We start from the raw sequence: 17,772 nt of genomic DNA, 5'->3' as shown, positions 1-17,772 counted from the left end.
AGCTTGGAAAAATCAGTGTAACTCACAAAAAAGGAAAAATCTTACAATTATCTCAGAAAAACTTTTTGAAAAAAGCCAACACTAGGTGCATGTTAACAACTCCCAGCAAACTAGGAATAGAACAACAAACCTCCTTAACCTGAGAAAGAGTATCTGTAAAACCCTGTCGCATCTCTGTTCTCTGGTTCCTCCTAGCATAGGGAGGACACACTGGCTCCTCTGAAAAGCCTTTTCTTCCTTTTTTGGTTGTTGTAATGTTTATTTATTTACTGTTGAGAGAGAGCCATGTGAGTGGGTAAGTGGTGGGTGTGCTCCGGCAAGCAAGGGAGGGACAGAGAGAAAGGGAGGCAGAATCCCAATCAGTCTCTGTGTTGTCCATACAGAGCCCACGCGGGGCTTAAGCCCACAAATGGTGAGATCATGACCTGAGCCAAAATCAAAGTCAGATGATTAACCAACTGAGCCAGCCAGTGTGTCCCTGAAAAGTCTTTTGTTCTTGAGAATGTACCACAGAACAGCCAAAAAGGAACTATATTTCATCAATTCTAAGATGCCCATTTTTTTTCACATTTTAACATTTCTGAGTTCCAGATACATGTTACAGCCAATGGTATCTTACAATTATAAAAAAGGCAGAAAGTCTTTTCTCTCTTAGTTGTACGTAAAATAAGGGTGCATCCTTCAAGGGCATTTTTGAGTGTTTGAATTGATTGTTTTCTAGAGTTGTAGCAAACACTTGTGGCAGAGACAGGTAACTATCCATCAACATCTGTTCCCTTCTACCATGGTAATAAATTTTAGCCTGACCACAGGATGACCTGGTTAGAGACCACACTTCCAGGGCTCCCTTGCAGTGGGTGTGGCCAATGGGAAGTGAGTGGATGTGATGTATACAACTTTCGAGTCGTGGATAACCAAAAAGACAAGCCAATTAACTTGGAATTTCTATCTTTCCCCTCGAACAAGCCTGATTCCCTCCTTCAGCCTTAAGGGCATTAACAATGTGGCAGGAAAAGGGGGTGAGGAAGTAACAATAGGAAGGAACCTGGGTCCCTGAGTGACCAGGAGAAGCAAGGCCACCTGCCTACACAAACCACTCACCTTGGGACTCATATATGGCACAGAAATCACCTTCCATTTTTTAAAATCTATTGTATTTGAGAGCCTCCCTCCATCTCAACAGATTATTATTTATCGTAACTAAAACATTTCCCTCAAGCATTGGCTCATCTTGGCCAGCCCCCTACCTGGCCGTTTTTCTGTCCAGCCTTCTGATTATCTCTTTGCAGCAGATACTGAGATTCTGCCCCTGCGGTAGGATATTTCTGTCTGGCATGTTGATGTTCTGAGCATTTTGACATGTTTATCTGGATTGATTCCCTTAATAAGTTTGCTATTTCCCTTTTATGCTGCTTAGTAACGTAACCATTGTCAATGATGACTACATTTTGGTGAGGATTGTTCTTCCGTGAATAATCACCACTTCAGAATCAGCATGGCCGCAGCAAGATAGCTTCATCAAAATGAAAACCCCTGCTGGCACACTAAAAATGTAGAGAGGAAAAGAGGGAGGGAAAGAAACAAGGATGGAGGGAAGAGGGATGGGGGAGGGAGAAAGGAGGGTAGAATGAGAGAGGGAGGAAGGAGGAGGGAGGGAGGGAAGGGAGAAGGTGAGGGAAGAAGGGAGTGGATTGAGGGAGAGAGGAAGGAGGGAAGGAGGGAGGAAGGGAGGACAGGCAGCAAAAGAGCAACACTTTTTTCAAAGGGACCAGGGGCCCCAGGAAAGGGTCCTTCCTCTTCCTCTGTAGTTCTCTGTTTCCTGTCCTGGAAAATCATCTGAGTGGTTCCCCTGTTGGTTTTCCACATGACTAAACCCCACGGGCTTCATCTAATCATACCCAGGCTGCTTGACTGCCTCTCCCCAGTTCCTCCCATGCCTGGAGCCCAGTAGGGGCACAGATCCGGGCACACGGCCACCTCCTCACCTGCCTTCTCCCACGTCATCAAGGAGGCTTCTCACTGGTGGCCCAGGTGAGAGGAGGGCTGGCCTGGGGTCTCCAGACACTCACAGCATGGAATGGTCCCTCCAGCTCCTGGCCTGCCTGGTGGGCATCTTCCCAATGGGTAAGTTTCCCACTCTTCTCTGTGGCCCCTGTTCAGAACAGAATAGATGCTCATAGAAACTTAGGTACAGTCTTCTCTCCTTAAACTTGGGATGACCATGTTGCCCTTTGGGAAGCTGTGGTGACAGAAGCCATAAGTTCAAGCCTGGGTGATGCCTTGCGTTTCAGTGACTTTAGGCAATCCTCTGGGGACAGTGACTTTAGGCAGTCCTCTGGGGACAGTGACTTTAGGCAATCCTTTGGGGACAGTCCAGGGACTTTGGGTGATGCTGATCAAGTGGTTTATGTCTCGATGGACACAGCCCAGAGGGGCAAGGAGTTTGGGGTAAAAGTGGGGGTGATTTCACATGGGGAAGAAGGCAAGCAACAGAGGGCATCCTGACCACCCAGCGGGAACCCCAAGGTGTGAACGGGAACTCTTTGCCACAGGCTTGAGTAACAACATCATAGCCACTCAGCTCATGAGTTTGTATCCCTGGGAACGGTGTTTCGGTTATGGACCACCTGTATCAGAATTTCAGTGGGGAGAGAGCATCTGTTTAAATGCAGAACCTTGGACTCCACCCCAGACCTGCAGAATGAGATTATCAGGCAGCGGAGCCCAGAAGTCTCCATTTGCAACCATCTTCTCAGGTCATTCTGATGCCTGACATAGTTGAGGGTAATTGGGATAAATGACAAAGGCCATCCTCTGAGCCCCTTGGCCCAGACCCCAGTCCTTTCCTGGACTCCCGCCTGAGACGTCCCTCCTGTGAATATGCCCCTAGACTCAGCATTGGTGCCTCCATGTGCATGGCCACTGGCCGTCATGTGCCACCTGAGAACACCTCTGACATCATGGTGCTCTAAGCTGTTGCGCAACATTCCTTGGTTGGGGGCCCGTCTCCATGACTGGATTATACACTCCCGCACCTTAGGCTCCTTTTCCTGCCTCTCAAGCATTCAACAGAGGCAGAGTCCAGTTCAGGTCTGGTTTGGATAATAGCAGCTGCCTACAAAGCTCTTATAAGTGCTGGCCACTGTAATTAGTAACTCACATAAGCCTCATAGCCCTTTGTGGAAGGAATTACTATATTCCCTTTTCACAGATGAGGCAACGGAGGTACAGAGGGGCTTGATGAGTGGAGTAGGGTGGAGTTGGGATGTGTGGCTCTGGACTGGACCACCACCAGCCCCCACCTGAGCTGCCCGTTGTCCTGTGACACAGCCCTGCAGTGAGGACCAATGGGGAGAGGCTTTCTTTTCTGAGTGACCTAACTCAGCTGTCTTTCTGGGATGATTTAGAGCTGGGTCCCACTTAGAGGGTGGGGGATGGAGGAGGTGACCCTGCCCAGACCTTGGGTTGATAAGAGAGCGGCTCAGACGTAAGTGTTGACATCACACCCAGCTTTAAAACCTGACTCTGCTATTTACTAGCTGTGTGGTCCTTGGAAGGTTACCTCACTTCTCTGAGCATCAGCAAAGTGGGATCCCTGGTGCCTTGTGGGGTACTGTGAAGGGTGATTAGATCATGCATAAACCACCCCCGCCGGCACAGTCCTGGTGCTCAGTGATTGTGCAATAAATGGCAGGGAAATCTTGTTGAAGTCACATAACCTCAAGAGAGGCTATGTTTGGCGGGAGCACAGGGCCTGTTTTGGTTTATTTCTTTTCTCCTGTTGAGGGTCAGTGACTATGAATCAGTCAAAGACAAAAAGACTTAGAGGAAGCAGAAGTAGTCATGTGTCCAAGAACAAAACTTAAACCACGCAAGTGTTCCTGCCATGTATCGAGATTTACCCAGAGAGGCTGAGGTGTTTTGCGGGGGGTGGGGGGGGGAACCTTTTTTCTCGTACTAGCAGCTGCTTCACAGAACTAAGGTGAGCAGGGTCACACTTTCTGGGACCCCTCTGGCCCTGTTCACCTATGAGTCTCTCCGTGTGGCACCAGGCCTGGGACAGAGGCCGGAGGACCAGGCTAGGTCAGGCTGCAATGCAGGAGCCGAGCGACTTCACGAGCTGGGTGCCCGCACGTCACAGCCTCGACCCCAGCTGCGTCTCTGAGCGTAGGGACAGGACAGACCCTTGGCCAAAACAAAGTGGGAGGAATTTGTCCAGGAAATCCCCCTCCACTGCCTGTGCCCTTCTTCTTACTGATGCCACCCACCCTCAGCACACAGTGCCCTGGGGCAGCCCCCAGTCTCCCAGGGGCTCACACATACTCTCCCTTGTCTTCTTGTCTCTCCCGTCTGGCACCCCACAGATCTACTTTTAGAAAGCTGGACATGCCAGGGAACATGCGGGGGGAGAGAACAATGGTCTGGGAGCTCTGACCACTTGCGTGACCTTGGACAAGACTGCAGTTGGTCCACAAACCTCTGATAAGTAGGTGGAGCGATCATAGTGGCTGTCACCCTCCAGGGCTTCTGTGTCAGGCCCTGACAAGCAGCTCATTCACTCTTCACCCCAGCTCTACAACATGAGCACCCCTGTGCCTGTTTTATGGAGGCTGGTGGAAGTTGGGTGGTTTTTCTGGGGTGTCACAGCCTGGACTGAACCAGAGTGTTCTGAGTGCAAGCCCCACCTTTTCCACCACCCACGTGCAGTGGTGGGAGCCCGGAGCTCTGATCCACTGCTGACACACAAACCGAAAGGCAAGACAAATCTCAGTAGTGAGCAAGGGCATGGGGGTGCAGGGAAAGGCCAGGGAGGAGATGGGCTGCTGTCATGGGTCCAGGGGGAAGCAGGAGAGTTTCCTGAGCCAGGATGATGCTTCTGCTCCTGGCGGCTACTGTGGCCAGTAGCTTGGGCTAAGAAGTCCTACTTGGGGCAGAGGAGGACTGACGGGGAGCAGAGCCCCCTGAGAAGGCTGAGGGAGCACAGGCAGAGACAGGCTAGGTGGGAACTCTGGAGAGCAGCACCCTGGGGTGGACACTGGCCCTGGGGCATGGTCAGCCGAGGCTCCCCATCTGCAGCTCAGGCAAGTGGGGCCACATCCACAACCAAGTGGCGGAGAGGTAAGGCCAGAGGAGAAGCCGGGATAACCCCGAGCTCAGGAGAACAGCCAGGCCTCTTCCTCATTCCTCCCTGCCCCTCATCCCTTCCCTAGATGCTTCTGGGTCCAGCTCACACTGAAAGATGGGATTCCTGTTTTCTCTGTCACCTCCCTCGTGATCTGTAGCCCTTTCTCACCTTTTCTCTACTGATAACCTATCTGCACAATTCACAGGCCCCAATAAGAATTGCTGGGAGTAAACTCAGGCAGGAGAGAAGTGGATGGAAGGCAGTGTGCCCCAGCTCAACCTACACACCTCATTGGTGATGTTTGCTGGCCAAGATGAGCATTTCCCCTTGCCCCCAAATGCCCTCTCTTGGCCCCCCAGGTGCCACCATGCCCGAGAGGCTCCCACCGGAGTCACTCCCTGAGAACACCCCTGTTAACATGCCAAATGTCCCCAAGGAGGGTGGCCCCCTTACAGATAGGTGGCCTCATGAGAGTGGCTGCCTGCCCACTGGTGATGTCAGCCATCATGGGGCTGAGGGGGTGGCAGCACAGCGGAGCTCTGAGGGACTCCAGCTCTGAGCACTACATGGCCACCCCTCTGGGAGGCACGGTCCACACTGATTACCCACACAGTCCCTAAGATGCTAAAGTGAGCTGCAAAAGGTGAAATGTCAGGGTACCATATCTTCACCCCTGCTACATCGGCTTAAGATGTGTGCCCAGAGCACTTCCCCACCACTGCCCAGCACCCCACCCTGCTCCCTCGTATTCACCCTCCCTTGGCAGGGCTGGTGAGAGAAGGGGGCTAATGTGCATTGAGCATTTGCAGGGTGAGCTACACGTGTGACTTCATTCAACCTTCAAGCCCATGAGGAAGGTATTAGGTGCCCCATTTTGCAGCAAAGGAATCTGAAACCTGGGACAGTAAGTAGACTGCCCAAGGATCACCCAATAAGTGATTGAACCTCGGACTGGGTGCTCATAAGTGTCCGGGAAAGAATGACCACAAGTGAGACCATCACCCAGGTCCAGCTGTGCCAACGCAGGGAAGCTTGCTGGCATGCCCTGTGGTCCGCCATTGAGTGGCGGATGTGGACAGTGAGAGGAATGTGGGTCTCTTGTGGACCCTAGAGGCTAACAGTCCCGAGGCAAGGAGATTAGAGACTCCACAATAAGGGGGCTTGGTTTCAGTTCAGGAGCTGTCCCTCCCTTGCCCTAAAGACGGGCATGAGCTACCAGAGGGAAAGACAAATGTCACAGGATTCTGGGGAGCTTGGATTCCTGCCAAAGCAAACGCATGTGCTCCCTGGGAAGTTCCTGCTGGGACTTCCCACCCTCCCCTTGAGTCCCTGAGTGGACGCATCCAAAGTCTCTTGTGTAAGAGGGAGTCCAGGTGGTTGCCTCTTGAAACACCATTCAGCAGGTAAATAGGAAACACAAATCTCCCCCTAACTGGAGCCAAGTTCCTAACACTGGCTGAAAGGGCCTATGGGTGCCATCTCAGCTGCTAAAGCAAAGCCCCCTGGGAGGGAGAGGCCATGGCACACCACCTGTATCCCACTTCGCCATGTTCCAAACCAGGCTTTCATCCTCGAGGGACACAGCACACGGGACAACGTAGAAACATGAACCACCAAGGGGGAAGCCTTGGCTCTGCTTCTGGTTAGTCAAAGGACCTTGGGCAGTCACGTGGCCTCTCTGAGCCTCAGTTCTCCCTTCCCCAAAAGGGGCTATTGCCAGCCTCTCATGGGGTTGTTGTACACATGAAATGGTATGAGGAATATCTCCCAGTGAGCACCCAAAGCACCGTGTCCCCTGGGCCCCTTATCTCGTCATGTCTGCAACCTCTATGCTGATGGCCTCACCTCCCTTTGCCTAGAACACCTACCATCTACACCAAGTCTTAGAAAATCCCCCTCCTTTCTCGAGGGTCTGTCTGTGTCCTCCAAGCATTCCCTGCCTAATATTTGCACACCTCTTCCTCTTCCCCCAGCCCACACCACCCTCCCCTGCCAGCCTGATTACCCTCCCTTCTGCCCTATTTCAGCAACCCAGTTTAACATCAATTACTACACGGCAAGAGCCGTGCTAGGCATTAACAACAAATACGACCAGACATATGTGGTCCCTGTCCTCCCAGAGCTTCTGGGTGCCTGGAGGACAAACCTCTGCCAGCCCAGGGGCACAAGGCAAGGGTGCCAGACCCAGGCTTGGAGGAAGGCCTCCCTCTGTAGGAAGAGTCAGCAAGAGACCTGGGGGTGACTGGGAGGAAGTTGGTGAGTGAAATGGGCCAGGAACCTTGTTCAGACAGAGGGAACATTGTTCGTGTCCCTCATTAGAGCACCTGGCAGGCTGTAGTGTAATTATGTGTTCACAGATCTGTCTCCTTTCTGAGTGGTGAACCCCAACAGGCTGATAAAGTATCCTATTGATCTTTGTAACCCTGGCTTGTATCCAAGTGCCTGGCTTAGAGTGGGGACATGTCTGATAAATGTCTGCTAACTGATAGCAAAAAATATCTCTGGGCAATCAGTACCTGGCTCCAGGATGCCTGTAAGATTCAGAAGGTCAAAAGAGGCTGAGGTTACAGAGTGTGAGAAGTGTAGGGAAACTGAGGCAGGGACTGAGCCTCAAGAGTGGGGAAAAGTTTCTGCAGCTAGAAGTACTAAGTAAACCAGAAAAACCTTCAGAAAGAGTTTCTCCAATTTGAAACTAGGCCCTTTGATTATTAACAACTGAGCAAACAAGCTCTTACTAGAGGTAAATGTCAAGTCCTCCACTTGGGTTCAAAAGCATAATTCCACTTATTTAGAGGAAATGAGATTTGGCTTATAAACAGATTGACTGCAAAAAGAACTTGTGGTTTTACTCAATTGCAAGCTCAGCACAAGCCCAAAGTGTAGTTTTATAAGAGGCAAAGCTCATACAACCCAATTCATACCCCACTCTGCTGGCCCAGCACCTCTGCGGCACACACCAGCAGCACACCCCTGCAGGACACGTGCAACACACACCTGTGCAGCGCACACCTGCATCACACACACACCTGCAACACACTCCTGCAGCACACACCCCTGCCATACACACCTACAGCACACCTACAGCACACTCCTGCAGCACACACCCCTGCAGTGCACACCTACAGCACACACCTACAGCATACACCCCTGCAGCGCACACCTACAGCACACTCCTGCAGCACACACCCCTGCAGTGCACACCTACAGCACACACCTACAGCACACACCCCTGCAGCGCACACCTACAGCACACTCCTGCAGCACACACCCCTGCAGTGCACACCTACAGCACACACCTGCAGCACATGTGCAGCACACACCCCTGCAGCACACATGAACCACACCCCTGCAGCACACACCCCTACAGCACACACCTGCAGTCCCCAACTCAGGACACTATGTTGCAAGGAGAGCACCAAGCAGGCAGTGAGGAAGGGAGGGGCAGGGGAGGTCCTGGAATTTCCACCAGAGAAGGGAAGGTTTAATGGGTCCAGGGTGGCCATGATGGGGTCGCAGAAGGGCCATCACTGTGAGATGATGTGCATGTTCCAAAGAGCAGTGGGTCATGTCGGTAATGGTAGATGTTTCTATGCAGGAGGGATGTCCTGACCTGTAGATAATTCATAGATGGGATGGGCTTCTTGGAGGATGGACGGTAACTGGCTGTGGGCCAGGATTCCAACCCAAGACATGAGCTACCCCCGAGGAGTAAAGAACACTGGACATGGAGTCAGAAAAGCTGGGTGTCTCCCGTCATCTGTCTCTGTGACTGTGGAACTCCATTTTCTTATCTATAACAATATTCCCCCAAGTCTTTCTCCCCCAGGGTGTTTTGAGGGTTATGTGACATGATGTATCTAAAAGAACTGTGTAAATTACAAAGCTCTTGGGAGATAGAAAAGTGAGTATATTATTCCCTCGAAGGATCCCTTTTGTGAACTGCCTTCACAGGATTCTAGCTGGGTAGACCTAGCGCCCTGTTCTCCCTCATCAGGGAGAGACTGCCCCTAGTCTGTTCCTTGGAGGCCCAGGTCCAACACCCACCCACCCACCTGCTCACCCCTTCCCCTGAGCAGCACACATATGCAACAACAGGGACAAGGGCTCTCCCGCCGTCTTCAAGCTGAAGGCAGAGCACAGCTTCCAGACCTTAGCTCAACCATACTTCAGAGGCTCACACATAGGAGGTGAGGAGGTAAGCCCAAAGGCACTTGCACAGAGCAAGAAAGCAGCACAGTGGTCTACCACTCTTGGTGCCTCAGCTCCTTACCTGGCCTTTTGGGAAGCCCATTTCTGTTGACCTGCATTTTCAAGGGATCTCATCCAATCCAACACATTAAGTTCAAAACATGCCATCGCTTGCCAAGCCTGTTTCCCCTCTGTGAATGGGAGTGTTGGTCTCCTTGGATGAGCCCCAAGGCTCCATGCCTCTGTGGAGTCAGGCAGTCCTGAGTCTGAATGCTGGCTTTCCTTCCTAGCTATGTGACCTTATGTAATTACTCAACCTCTCTGTGCCTCAGTTTATTACATGCAACCCAGGAATAACTGTGCTTACATCTAGGATCATTTGTGAGAACTAAAAGAGATACTACTGGGAACTTGCTCAACACAGAGGTGCACAGTAAGTGCTCTTATTATCATCACTATCGCGGGGGTCTTGGGACTGTACTGTAACCGTGGAATCCTGGGCTTTGGGGCAGCAGGGCAGGCGTTAGGAAAGCGTAAGGGGTCAGGGGACTTGTAGGCGCAGTGGGACCGCCCCAATGAGGCAGTCTCAGGCACCTCAAGAGTCATGGGAGACGAGATCCCGGGAGATGCCTCTCCAGTCACGGGGTGGGCTTCTGGGTCCCCAGGTGGGAGACGCTCCCAGAGTCCTAAGGTTTCCAGCCCCCCACCTCGGCGGGGATGCCCCCCAGAGTCGGGGGGTGGGGGCCCGCGCGGCCCGAGGGCAGGGCTGACTCCGGGGGCCTGCCCGCAGGTGCGCCGGCCCAGCGCTGGTCCATGCACGTGCCGGCCGAGGTGAGCGCGGCGGCGGGCGAGGCGGCCGTGCTGCCCTGCACCTTCACGCACCCGCACCGCCACTACGACGGGCCGCTCACGGCCATCTGGCGCGCGGGCGAGGCGTACGCGGGCCCGCAGGTGTTCCGGTGCGCGGCGGCGCGGGGCAGCGAGCTCTGCCAGACGGCGCTGAGCCTGCACGGCCGCTTCCGGCTGCTGGGCAACCCGCGCCGCAACGACCTGTCGCTGCGCGTCGAGCGCCTCGCTCTGGCCGACGACGGCCGCTACTTCTGCCGCGTCGAGTTCGCCGGCGACGTCCACGACCGCTACGAGAGCCGCCACGGCATCCGGCTCCGCGTGACCGGTGAGCGCCGTACCCTTCTTCCCGGCCCCCTTCCCGCCCCGTGCCGAGAGCTTTCCGGGTGCCCGCACTGCGCCCGCCGCGGGCATAGAAAGGGAGCAGCACACAGCCCCTCTCTAGCGCAGGGGTGTCTCACACCCGGCGATGGCCACGAGCCATCTGAGAATTTGTTTAAAATGCAGACTGCTTGCTCCGAGAAGGGCTGAACGGGGCCCAGGAATAGGCACTGTAATGACGCGCGTAGAGGCGAACGTCCGCAGAAGCTCGCAGTCGAGGGGGAGAGAAGTACGAGTTGAACAGTAATCCTGAATAGGCAAAGCCTGCAATGGGATGTGTGCTCTGTGCACTGAAGGGCACCCGCAGCCCCTCGGGTGCAGGGTGCCCAGGGAGCCCACAAGTGCCCAGTACTTTGCTAGACCCTGGCATAAAGAAGTGGGAACCAGGGTCCCCGGTGCCTGGAACACTGGTTCTCAACCCTGGCTGCGCACTGGAATTAGCTGGGGCGCCTTTAAATATCCCATCCCCACCCCCACCCTCCGTGCTGTGGGGATCCAGTTCTGGGTTCCAGTCTGGCTCTGCCAAGAAAACTTCCCATGTGCCCTTGGGCTGGCCTGGCCGCCTCTCCGAATGCATTTCAGTTTCTTCCCAGGGCCCTCGCCACCCTGCCATAGACAGGCTGTCTGGGAGTGGGAAGTGCCCCTGAAATCGTACCAGCAGACAGTCCCCAGCCCTGAGCTACGGCAACAATAACGAGTGAACACTTGTCAGTGGGCCACGCCCTAATCCAAGTACCCAATATGTCTTAACTTGCCAAATCTTCTCAACGACCCCATAAGGTAAGTGATCCCCATTTTACGCATGAAGAAACTGAGGCACGGAGCTTCGAAATAACTTGCCCAAGGGCATATCTCTGTGGGGACCCAGGCACCGTGGCGCTAGAGCGCCTACCGCCCCCAAATCTCTCGGTGACTAAACGGGACTGGGAGGGGTCTCCCTTGCCCTTGCCTTTCCCTTTGCCCGCTATGCTCTGACCAGGATTCGCTTTCTCCGCCGACCCCTTGGCCGCCGCCCGCAGCCGCCCCGCGGATCGTCAACCTCTCGGTGCTGCCCGGCCCGGCGCACGCCTTCCACGCGCTCTGCACGGCCGAGGGGGAGCCGCCACCCGTCCTCGACTGGTCCGGCCCGGCCCTGGGCAACGGCTCGGCCGCCGTGCAGGGCCCGGCTCAGGGTCAGGGTCACGGCCACCAGGTGACCGCCGAGCTGCCCGCGCTGGCCCACGACGGCCGCTACACGTGCACGGCCTCCAACAGCCTGGGCCGCGCGGAGGCCAGCGTCTACTTGTTCCGATTCCACGGCGCCTCCGGGGCCTCCGCGCTCGCCCTCCCGCTCGGGGCGCTCGGCCTCAAGGCGCTGCTGCTGCTCGGCGTTCTGGCCGCCCGCGCCGCCGCCCGCCGCCGCCTAGGTGGGTGCACTCTGGGGCCAGGGTGGGGCGGGGCGGGCGCTCTCCTAGGTAAGGCGGTCTCGCTGCCCACCTGGCATAACCCAGCCCAAACACTCTCTGCACCCGTGCGCCATCTCACGTTCCTCTCCCTGCGTACAGCCCAGGACGTGGGAACTAGCAAGGAGCTTCCTTTTACACTAAGGAAGCTGACACCGGAGAGGTTAAGGAACTTGCCTATGGCCAGCGGCAGAGAGAGAGACCCAAAAAGCATAGCGCTGCCCTTTCGGCGGCACCCCATAAATGACTCCACAGTAAGGCTTCCCAAATAGCACCATTCTGGTGTGTTACAGTAAGCATCTTGAGGACCTACTGTGTGCTGTGTAGGTGCCAGGAATACAGAGATGAGTAAGAGATGCCCAGTCTGCAGGGAGAAGGGCTGTCCGGTTGCCCAGGTACCACAGAATCACAGAGTGGCAGACCACATTCTGGTGGGACATCTGGATAGGGGCCAGGAGGGAAGGTGAGAGCTAACTCAGAAACTCAAACAAGGAGCTTGGTGGTGTTCCCAGCAGAGGGAGCAGCAAGCGCAGAGGTGAGGAAGTGTGAGTTAGTAGGGTGTCTCCGTGAGCTGCTCCTCGGGAGCGCCTGCTCTCGCTGAGCTGGTGGGGAAATCTGCTTGTGCCCCAGACAGGGGCTTCCCAGAGCTCCCGGGCCACCCAGGTCAGCAGCCCCAGACTCAGCCTCTCCTGGGATGGAATCCAAAGTTTGTCACGATTGCCCTTCCTGTGGCTCTGCCGTCGTCTGTCTTTCTGGTTCTATAAACCCACCAAGCATTCTGTACTGCACAGTCCTCAGAAAGGGAGGTCTTTCTGCTGGGCGGCACCTCACGCTCCTCTCCTCCTCAGTAACTCCCGGTCCTCTGCCAGGCCACTTCACAGCCCGCTAGCTCGTGTTTGTTACACACCCCCTCAAAAGTGGTCACTTTCCACAGTGGGGTAGGGTGGACAGCCAGGGCCTGTAGCCTGAGGCGACCATGGAGATTCATGCCTCCCCCCTCCACCTCTCTCTCTCTCTGTCCCTCACACAGAGCACCCAGTCACCCAGGACACCCCACCACGGTGAGTACCCTCCCCTCACCCACCCGGCTCTAGTCCCCACTGGCCAAGGCGTGCAGGCTTCTCAAGGCCCATGCAATAAGGATAAAGAAGAGGGTTGGGGGCTGGACCTTGACCAGGGCTTAGACTCCCCCTGTGGCCTTCCAAAGCCCTCCTCTTCGGTCTCCCAAGTCCTTGCCCTGATCAGGCCATGCTGACCTGCTCCCCCCACTCCACCGCCAGCATTTACAGTCTGGGCTTCACCCTGGTGTCTCTCCCAGACCTGCCTGGTTTCCTGGCGCTGCAGGGCCATTTTCCTGTCTTATGTCCACACTAGATGTGATTCCTCAACACTGTGTCTCCTCTTGTGCTCCTCAGCATTCTAGAACAGGCAGACTCACACAAAAGCCACCTGGGGGCACTGATTCTCCCCCAAAGCTGAAAACTTTGCAAACAAAATGCCATTAGAGGTCCAGAGGGTTAAGCTAGGAAGCGCTGACCCTGGTGCCCAGGCTCCCCTTCTCCCCCAGTGTCTGCTCATGTGGAAGTCTGTGCTGAAGAAGAAAGAATCCAATTCACTGACCCTGGGCAGTGTGCCTGGGATGCTGGGGAGTCAGGAGGTGGAACACAGTCTTTCAGGGCCCACTGGACAAGCCCAGGCATTCCTGTAACTCCATCCCTGCCTGTGCCCTGAGGCCTGGAGAAGCCATAATGCCAGCCCAGTCCCCTCTCCAGCTGCCTGCTCAACTATCCCCCACATTCATGAAAACCTGCGCAATGTCCCTTTTCTTTGCTGATTCACTAGCACACCAAGGCACCTAAATCAGAAAGCTGAGTGTTCAAATATTTATTGAGTACCTGCCATGTACCAGACGCTGTTTTGGATGCGAACACTACAGCAAACTTCCCTGACCTCAGAAAACTCACATAACATGGAGAATTTAATAAACACCTAGACACAATCATCTTAGATTCTAAAATAAGAGCTGTGAGGAAAATGGACAGGGCCACGCAGCAGAGCTCCCAGCGGAGGGAGGCATTCAGTGGGCAGGCCAAAGGCTCAGGGGACACCTGGGAATGGGCTGATGGGAAATCACTGAGTGGTGGGGAGCAGACAGGTGGCCCCATCTATACAAGAGTGGGGGCCAGGAGACTTTTGGGGTGGCTGCTGACGAAGGCTGAGGCCGGCTTGACACTAGGAAGGAGGTGGGCTGGTGGAGGTGGGGAGGTGGGGCAGGTGGAAGGCGGGGTTGACCAGACGGCCAGGTGGGCAGCAGGGCCAAGGGAGGCAGCAAGGTGCCCAGGCCTGAGCTGTACCCTGGTGTCACTGACCAAGATGAAGACAAGAGAGAGGGAAGGGGTGGGGTGGTGAGGATCATGGGAGCACTTACATGTAGGTCTGAGGTGCTCATCAGGGAAGAAGTCAAAGTCAGGAGAGCAGCTAGGGCTCAGGAGGCCAAGCCTAGGAGAGCAGTCTGGAGGGCACGTGACACAAGATGGTTGTTGAAGCCACCAACGAGATCCCTTAGAGAAGATGGCGCCTCTGCGGTCTGGGCTGCCATTCCCCAGAGCCTCCTCCCCGCTCCGCAGCTGCTGCCCCTGCCCTGTCTCCACCCTTCAGGTAGTCCCCAAGCCATCTCTGTTGTACTAGGCCCCAGGCCCCTCTCGTTCCCCCTTCCTGCCTGTCGCCAGGGCATGGTCTGGGCAAGTGGCGAAGACCCCACTTCTGTATCGGGTAGTCAACCGACTCTCTTCTGTCCACAGGCCCCAGGCTCAGGAGTCCAACTATGAGAATTTGAGCCAGATGAGCCCTCGGGACCCACCAGCAGCCACATGTTTACCGTGAGGAGTCTTTTGGCCACTGGCATCCTCTTGTGCAGCGTGAGGAGCAAAGGCCAATGCCAGGCTTGGCTGGGACAGCCCTTCCTGGCTCCCAGCCACCTTGGCAGCCCCCTGTCAGGCGAGCCCCCGCAAAAGGTTTCCAGACCCCATTCACAGAGGCTCAGTGGTTTCCTACATCGATGTCTGTCCCAGAGCCCCATGTATGTCAGTGGGACCAGCATTTGGAAAGAATGTATATGTGTGTGCATGTGTGTGTGCGTGCGTGCATGAGCTCCAGTGTGAAATTTACAGTCAAGCTCTGGCCCTTTCTTACAGAGAACACCATCATAAAATGGGCAAGACACTGGTCAAAGGGTCTCTCAGGCTCTGACCTGCTGTGTCGACCAGAGCACTTTGTTACCTCTCTGAGTGTTAGTTTGTCCACTCTTAAACATGGACAATAATCTCCCCTCCTGGCTACTAGGACTATCAAGATCTGAAGAAATAATGGATGTGAAGGGACTTTGGGAAGTACAGAGCTATGTACAGATGTGGGGGTGGGGGAGGCAGGTCACAGGCTCCTCCTTTCAGGCACCCTTGGGACGTGCAGAGACTTCTTTGGAAAGTGGGGGCCCCGCACCAGCCTGGCCAAGAACGAGGATTCCGGAGAGCAAGCCTCTGAGGCTGGGGCTGTGCAAACCTGCGGCCCCAGGAACATCAACTCAGCGGTGCAAGAAGCCCAGTACCCCTGCCCCCTGGGGTCTCCTCTGTGACTGCCCACCTCTTACTCCAGTGGCTGCTCTGCACTGCCTTGAGCTGGGACCCCTGCGGAAAGGAAATGAAACATCCATCATCTCACAGCATCTGGGATCCACTGTCCTCAAGGACCAAAAGCCAAGAGGTCAGAGGGGAAGTCTGGGCTGTAGGTTCATGCGGATAAAGCAGCTGTGGTTGTGACCTCTCCCTGTGCCCTGCATCTGCCCTGGACGTGGGAGGTCTGAATGCACCAGCAATTTCACAGCATTTGCCCGAGGCCTTGCAGACTGACTGCAGGGTGCTGCCTTCCGTGCTCACACCTCAGTGTGAGCCTGTGCATTTTAATTCCTGCAGTCTTTGGGCTCAGGGGATGGGGGAGGAGGTGTGCTTGAGCTCAGGGCAAGCTGGTGAGAAGAAAGGGCCTCTGGGCCAGGGACTGAAGAAGCAATGGGGACAGTCTTTCCAAACTTTTCCCAAAGCTAGGGTGGTAACCTAGAGGAAGGAAGTTCCTCACTGATGCTTTCCTGGGGAGGTGGCCTGAGGTATGCAGGAGCCCCACAAGTTAAAAAGTAGGGCAGTGGGTGACAAGGTTCCCTTGCTCAGCAGAGCCTTCGCCAGGGCAAGTGGGTGACAGCAGCTCATGGTTGTTAACTTGGGATCCATCCAGGAGCCTGTCTGAACTGTCAGAAGGTCAGAGGAATTGGAATTTGTACTTGCTTGTTTGACGATACTTTGGGCACCTCCATGGAGGGTCCTGTATCGCCAGGGAAGAAGTGAGGGACACAGGGGTGGTGTGTCTTGAAACATCTGCATGGTCTTTGAGGCCCGTTTCACAGCCAAGAAAAAGCTACAATAGCAATTATTTCTTATGTAACTATTTTGTGGTAGGAATTGGGCCAGGTGTCTGGGCATTCAGAAATGAACCAGGTGTGTGTATCAGTCAGTCTGAGCTAGGCTGTGCTGTGTTAACAAACAAACCCAAAATCACAGTGGCTGAAAACAACTAGAGTTTATTCTCCCCAGAATTACGTGTCTGTCACAGATTGGCATTGGAGCTTTGCTCACTGTACTTATTTAGGGACACAGGCTCCCAAGGATCCGCCATCTCTTATCATGGATCGTTGGGTTGGAGATAAAAAGAGAGCTCTCAAGGGCCTCCCACTTGAGATCATAACTCCTGGCCAGAACTAGCCACACACCACACTCACCCTCAAGGGGCTGGGCAGCCCAACCCTACACTGTTCCAGGAAAGAGGAAAGCCAAAAGCATGGGCAACAGCCCCGACAGCTCCACAGTAAGATTTCTCAGGTTAGTGACAACAGACCAGTTAGCGGGAAATCCCATAAGGGCAACAGAATGCTGAAGGTGCTATGGGACCACACAGAAAGGAAGAGTAACCCAGTCTTGGGGTGGCTTTCTGGAAGAAGGGACATGGAAATGGTATGTGCCAGCCCTGTAAATGGGGGAGAATGGAAGTCAGAAGAACAAAGGTGATTCTAAGTGGAAAGGACAGTCTGGGCAAAGGCCAGGTGGTCGCACACAGCATGACAAAGTTGCTGGAGTATGAGGGGTGGAGGCCAGGCGGCAGGAGCTGGGGCGGCAGCAGGAGGGGGCTCCCACACAGCAGTGGCAGCGGCAAGTGCCAGCAGGGCTGAGAAGCAGAAGGGAGTGGAGCCCCCAAGGGGCCAAGCATGGCGCTGACTCCCTGTATGCTCAGCATGCTGCATTCACCCTTCCCCACTGACTGTTGCACCTGCTCCACACCCACCATGCTCTGCAGCTGCGGTTTCCGCCTCGAGACCCTGGGCTCTCAGAGCCGTGTTTCTGCAGTGGTTTCTGAAGGTCACCTGCATCAGGAGCACCTGGGGAGCTTGCTCAAGTCCCCATTCTGAGTGCTACCTGGGCCTCCTAAAAGTGAGCTCTGAGGGTGGGTGGGTGCTGGAATTTTAAACAGATGCTTATGTGATTTTGCCCCTAACTTTGTATTATGATTTTCAATCATGTGTGTGCGCATGCACACACACACACACACACACACACACACACACACACACAGCTGTAAAAGGAAAATGATCACCAAGTACCCACCACCTACATCCACAGTTACTACCATTTTGCCATATTTGCTAATGTGCACGTGTGTGTGTGTGTGTGTGTGTGTGTGTGTGTGTGTGTG

The 17,772-nt window shown here is 54.7% G+C and overlaps 1 protein-coding gene and 1 long non-coding RNA gene across 2 annotated transcripts; one reads left to right on the top strand and one right to left on the bottom strand.

The window, feature by feature from the left end:
* Positions 1 to 1,144: 1,144 nt before the first annotated feature.
* Positions 1,145 to 11,634, bottom strand: LOC120229703. The gene is made up of 3 exons (XR_005527814.1): positions 11,517 to 11,634; positions 1,986 to 2,152; positions 1,145 to 1,544 (listed from the first exon to the last, which is right to left on the bottom strand). It is a non-coding gene; the product is annotated as an uncharacterized LOC120229703 (long non-coding RNA).
* SIGLEC15 (sialic acid binding Ig like lectin 15) lies at positions 2,073 to 16,622 on the top strand. Its single transcript, XM_039228858.1, has 6 exons — positions 2,073 to 2,124; positions 9,687 to 9,746; positions 10,104 to 10,487; positions 11,560 to 11,946; positions 13,013 to 13,043; positions 14,784 to 16,622. The coding sequence occupies exons 1-6, from the start codon at positions 2,073 to 2,075 to the stop codon at positions 14,863 to 14,865; spliced, it is 996 nt and encodes a 331-aa protein (XP_039084789.1). The 3' UTR covers positions 14,866 to 16,622.
* The last annotated feature ends 1,150 nt before the right edge of the window (positions 16,623 to 17,772 follow it).

The sequence above is a fragment of the Hyaena hyaena genome, unplaced genomic scaffold (genome assembly GCF_003009895.1).
Source record: "Hyaena hyaena isolate Hyena2069 unplaced genomic scaffold, ASM300989v1 scaffold_33, whole genome shotgun sequence".
NCBI classification, from domain to species: Eukaryota; Metazoa; Chordata; class Mammalia; order Carnivora; family Hyaenidae; genus Hyaena; species Hyaena hyaena.
Note: the sequence above shows the minus strand (reverse complement) of the source record. Positions and strands in the feature narration are given on the sequence as shown.

Coding starts and splice junctions, on each gene's coding strand:
- SIGLEC15 (XM_039228858.1), top strand. CDS start 2,073: ATGGAATGGTCCCTCCAGCTCCTGGCCTGCCTGGTGGGCATCTTCCCA. Junction 9,747..10,103: donor GCTCAACACAGAGGTGCACA/GTAAGTGCTCTT, acceptor GCCTGCCCGCAG/GTGCGCCGGCCCAGCGCTGG. Junction 13,044..14,783: donor ACCCAGGACACCCCACCACG/GTGAGTACCCTC, acceptor TTCTGTCCACAG/GCCCCAGGCTCAGGAGTCCA.